General features: G+C 31.8%; 1 protein-coding gene across 1 annotated transcript; it reads left to right on the forward strand.

Annotated features, from left to right (window-relative positions):
- The first annotated feature begins 549 nt into the window (after positions 1-549).
- On the forward strand, positions 550-6,045 carry LOC107883743 (zinc finger MYM-type protein 1-like). Its single transcript, XM_029490278.1, has 2 exons — positions 550-1,407; positions 1,480-6,045. The coding sequence occupies exon 2, from the start codon at positions 2,396-2,398 to the stop codon at positions 2,963-2,965; it is 570 nt and encodes a 189-aa protein (XP_029346138.1). The 5' UTR covers positions 550-1,407; positions 1,480-2,395; the 3' UTR covers positions 2,966-6,045.
- Positions 6,046-6,093: the final 48 nt, after the last annotated feature.

Raw genomic sequence — 6,093 nt, forward strand, 5'->3', positions numbered from 1 at the left:
AAACTTATGAACTAGCTCAGTGTATCCAAATTTAGTTATCGCTTACAGAATATTACTTACATTTCCTGTAACTGTTGCATCTGGGAAAGATCATTCAGTAAACTAATCAAACCATATATCCGTTCAACCATGATTCAAGAAAGATTATCGAATATTACTATAATTTCAATAGAAAATAAAATGATTCAAACTATCAATTTTGATGATGTTATTGAAAACTTCGCATCGATCAAATCTCGAAAAATAAGTTTATCAAAGGAAATTCAAGTAGGTACTATATTTTAAAAACTAAATTATCATAGTATTTTATTAAGACCATTTATTATAAATCCATTCAAAAGTTTAGTAATATAATACTAAGAATTAAGGTAATATACATTTGTAATACTTATAACCTAAATAAAAATAATTAACTCAATGTTGCGAACTTTTATTTTGATTAACATATTAACTTAAATGCTGTTTACACCAAACATTATCACGTATTTTAAAAACATGTTTATACTATTTAATACTTATAAGTTATAACTATTATATTATTATGTTTACAGATTTCCGAGTTCAAGTAAAATGTATAATAATTATTAATACTACTGCATTTGTCAATATTATACATAAAATATATTCAAAAAAGGCTCTCTCCCTATTTAAATATCATCTTTAGAAATGTTTGTAAATTCTACAGGTCAACAAAAATGTTTAATGTGAAAAATAAGGCAAATCTGACGAATTTGATCCGGCTCTCCCCTAATGTTATGTACCTAGTATTTTTATAACTATAAAAATATTTGGTAGAGGGGGCGGGGGTGCTAGAAATGATACTTGGCACCGGGCGCTGATTATGCTAGGCATGGCACTGCTCTTGCTTACATAATTATAGATGATTTTAGAATAAACTGCATGTAATGCTTATTGCTTATTGCTTTAGATTGTTAGTTATTAGGATTTTAGTCATCAATCATCATGGATGGTCATAAAAGACTGAGTGGTGCAGCTTACAGAAAGGTAAAACATTTAGAGCAAGCAAAAAACAAGGCTGTTCTTGATAAATGTAGAAATATTGAAGATTTGTTTAAAGCTAAACCTCATAGTAATAATTGTTAAATTATTTATTATATTATTTTATAGCTTGAAGTTTAAAAAAAAACTGAATTCATCATGGAAATTGTATAACTGCCTAACTGCATTTAGTTTTTTATTTAAGCTTACATCTTGTCATATTGATTAATTGTACCTATATTATGACATTGTTTATTTTTATGAAGTACATTTTTATTTTCTAAGATAACCAGATTAACTTATCAGAAGTCTTTATGCCGATTGTATCGATAAACACTGAGGAAAATACAATCTATAACCAACAAACATCAGCAGAAGTTTCTTGTTTGTGCACAAACCCATCAGAAGGTAAATTTTAATTACTTTAACTTCTTAAATAATTGTGTATTATTGCCATGTAAATATAATTAATTTCATTAGATAATTCTGTTCAATTGGCAGTTGGTGGAGCCCCTTATAAAGACATTATATTCCTGGGTTTGTTATTTTATAATTAACATAATTTTTTTTTTGCAAAAGTCTAAAATTTAAAAATATAAAATATATTATAGACCTAATCCTGCTTTTTGGATAATCAATGACCATACCAGAGAGACTACATATCTATTAATGGATATTCACAAGATATAGACAGTTTAAATATCACAAATTCTAAGAGGTCATATAAAAAATTGTATCAAGGAGTAACACATACTATAGGCATGTTTATAGATACACATAATTACTTGAAAAATATTAAATTATTAACTGTAAACTGCTTTATTTAGATATTTTAGTACAAGTTATCTACAGACTACTCTGAAAAATGGTGAAAATATAAAACGTCACTATCTAGTGTACTCTGAAAGTAAAGGAGCAGTTTTTCGCGTTCCATGTTTGTTGTTTGGTGGCAGTGGCGTATTTAGTATTTTTTGTAGGGGGCGGATGACAAGAATTTTAGCTTACAGATTACGATATAAAAATTATAATATAATAATAAACATGTATTTAAAGAGCCATGGGGGCGGATTTGGGGACAAATAAATTAATACGCCCCTGTTTGGTGGAATATCTATGTTTGCTTCAAAAGGTTTTTCAAATTGGAAAAAAGCAGAACAGCGCATTGAAGAGCATCATAACTCACCAAAGCACCAATCAAATATGTTACTTATCAACGACCGTGGAAAGAGTAAAAATGTTAATAATCAACAATTTGAATCAATTGTGAAAATGAGAGAACATATTGGATAAATATTTTGATAATAGTTGTAGCCGAAGTAAAATCACTATCTTGTAGAGGATTACCATTCCGTGGTCACGCTCTTACATAGTTAGTCCACATAATGGCAATTTTTTGATGGGACTTGAACCAATTTCTGAATTTGATCCATTTCTATCTGAGCATTTAAAAAAATATGGTGGTTCGGGAAATGGAAAAGTTTCATATATTTCATATCATACATATGAACAGTTTATTATTATTATGTCAAACAAGGTAAAGAACATAATTATACAAGAAATTAATAATGCAAAATACTTCTCTGTCAGTGTAGATTCAACTCCAGACATTAGTCATATTGATCAATTGTCATTAATTATACAATATGTTGATGAAAATAGAAAACCAGTGGAACAATTTTTATGCTTCTTAGATAATATTGGCCATAAAGCTGAACAAATGGCTGGAGTGATTCTTTTAACAATTGAAAGTTTTAATTTGAACATTTGTAACTTAAGAGGACAATCTTATGATAATGCCAGCAATGTGTCTGACATTTATTCTGGTCTGCAAGCCAAGATTAAAGCTGTTGGTGCACTTGCGCAATTTGTACCTTGTTCAGCTCACTACCTTAACTTAGTAGGCACAAATGCTGCTAGTTCTTGTAAAAATGCAGTGATGTTTTTTGACTTATTCCAAAAACTATAAATTTTTTTCAGCATCGAAAAATCGTTGGGATATTTTAAAGTCATCTGTTAAAAGTTTATCAGACACTAGATGGTCTGCTAGAGGTGATGCATGTAAATCATTGAATAATAATTGGAAATTAATTATTAATGCTCTAGAAAATTTAAAAAATAATAAATCTCAAAAGCCAGCTACACAATGTGAAGCTAATGGTGTTTTAAAAAAATTGTTGTCTTTAGAAACTGCTTTCATGTCTATATTATGGGGTAATCTGCTTGAACGTTTTAATTTAAGTAGCAAAAGATTACAATCTGTTGATACGGATTTGGTTAAAGTTGCTGAAATATATCAATCATTGATTTTTTATGTGAATGACTTACGAACAGATAGTGAATATGAATACTACAAAAGGTTAGCGATTGAAAAGTGTGGAGTTGAAGACTGCTAGTACAAAGAAACGAACAAAAAAGAGAAACACATTTATTGATGATGGTCCAGCTACAGATGATAGCAATGCAATTGATTTTAAAGTCACAACTTATCTGGCTATCTTGGATAGAATTTAGGTTGAGCTCATAAAAAGAAAAAATGCATATGATGAAAAACTAGTTTTTATTTTGTATTACGGAAATGACTTCTGTGGAGGTAAGAGAAAAGGCTGCAGTTTTACAGCAAATCTATAAGGATGATCTTGGGAAAACTTTTCCAAACGAATGTGTCCACTTCAGGGCACACGTGCTAAGTTTAAAAAAAATGAAGAAAATAGTCCCAGGGACCACTCAGGATTTGTTGACTTTTGTAAGAGTGAAAAACCTAATTGAACTTTATCCATATGTAGACATACCTCTTAGGATGCTATTATGTACTACACTACATTCTACACTTACTACATCTAGCAATTGTTCTGCAGAGAGATCATTTTCTGCTCTTAAAAGAGTCAAAAATTATCTACGGTCTACAATTGGAATGAAACGGTTAAACATCTTAGCCATGCTCAATATAGTACCAAGTTGACAAATGAACTCCAATATGATGACATTATTGATGAATTTGACAACCAACAGGCAAGAAAAAATTTTTAATTAAACCGTTTAATAAAATAAATAAAAATTGACTTATGTCATTAAGTATTTGGTATGATGTTTTAATTGAATAAACCTTTTGAAATTGTATACTGTTAAACCCTAGGATAGGTCTGAATTTGTAATGAGTAGCGACCAGAAGGGGGGGGGGGGCAATAAAATAGTTTCGCCCCGGGGTGCATATATTCTAAATGCACCACTGCCAATAGGCTTACAAAATATAATAGTTAATAATCATACTGCACAGTGCGCACTATTCGTCCGTATGAATTTAACGGACCACAAATTCGTACCCAATTGCGAGCGCCAAAAAGGAAAACAATAATGAACAACCGGCGACGTCAACCGCCAAGTTCAACCGTGACCGAAAAACGATCACACCACACAGAATTTCGTGGCACACGAGGTTGTGGCGGAAGTGACAAGCGGATGCGACGTTGCGTCAAGCTTGACCGCTGGAAAAAGACAACAGATGGACGCCGGTGACACTGCCTATAGCAGGTACGCAACGGCGAACAACCCGGCGCTGGACGACAGCGGAGGGGGTACACCTCGTGCACTAGCGTGATAGGATCGTTGGTGAATTTAAAGTCATTGGGGGGAAGTAAGATTGGAGAGTCAACTGATGTTGATGTACAGTGATCCTGTAAAAAGTCCTTTATAAAATTGGTCCTAAAATACCATCTGCGCTCAGCTAATGAAACTAAATTATTAAACCTAGATGAGTGGTAACAGGATAATAATCATGTGGAGGACAAGCAAGACCATGAAGGTAGCTAGTAAATCGCACACCCTCGCTAAACCATTTCAACCTGGCAAGTGGTACGTGGGTCCCAAATTACGGCACCATATTAAGTTTTGGGCGAAATGATAGAACATTAGAGGAATCTTAATAGAAGATTAAAGCCTAAAGTCATAAGTCCTCACAACAAAGTCCAACATTTTAAGTTGTAAGTTTTTACAAGAAATCGTCTCAATATGAATACATGGGTCAAGACTACTATAGTCAACTAAATTCATTACAAAGTAAAATAACAGAATCCCGGAGAAGGTAAGATAACATCAGAGGGGGGTTCTAGTGAATGTCATAAGATTATCAGGTATCTATATGAGAAATATTCAACTATAATATAATAGTATTATGCATACCATGTAGGTTGTAGGTAGCCAGGTAGGTAAGATAACTAAATTGTTTTATGAATATAAACAACATTAGATACCTATCCTACCTATTTGCTATATTTTTTAACTTTTAAAAAAATAGTTAATACAATTTATTAAAAAAAAAGTGTCCTATTGGTGAACCATCTTGTAATAGGTACATTGCTTGTTCCTAAATTACCTACTGTCGTCAGTTGGCGTTAACTAGGAATAGATAATATGAAAATGGAATGTATAAATTTAACATCATACACGGCATTGCCATCTAGCGACAATCGTGGTCGTTTCGCAGTGCAAAACAATAACGGTAGATAACGCTACCGTTATCGTCCTGACCCGTCGACGGTGGACCAAATCTAACTTCTCACCAGCATTCAATATACTATATGTTTAGTATATTTAGGGCCGTTATTACAATTTCCCGCTAAATTATATTTATCTGTCAGTTAGGCTAGCGTGCAGTTAAACGTAGCGGGGACTTTAGTGACGAGTTTAAAACGAACCATTATTACAATGTTACCGCTAGTACTAACCATTATTTTAATAATTTTAAACGTAACGAATATTTTCATTGGCTCATAATGAAGCAGCTGTTAATTGTTATGTGACAGCTGATAATGATTAATAAAATGTTTTGTGATATTGATAATTGATATTAGTTTTTGGTTTTTTGTGGTTCCGTGCTAGACGCTAGTGCAAGATGCAAGTATTATTTTATTTTGAAATTTTAACTTTTTTCTTTTTCCTTAGAAAAATGTATTACGCCAATAATAGAAGATGACACCAGACACAATAATATAATTATGTACACACTGTAAGACCAATACATTCATTGGATTAAATTTAAAAGTGTAAAATATGAATATTTTTTTTACCTAATTCAATATATAGTGTATACCTCTTGAA

The sequence above is a fragment of the Acyrthosiphon pisum genome, chromosome A2 (genome assembly GCF_005508785.2).
Source record: "Acyrthosiphon pisum isolate AL4f chromosome A2, pea_aphid_22Mar2018_4r6ur, whole genome shotgun sequence".
In the NCBI taxonomy this organism is placed as follows: domain Eukaryota; kingdom Metazoa; phylum Arthropoda; class Insecta; order Hemiptera; family Aphididae; genus Acyrthosiphon; species Acyrthosiphon pisum.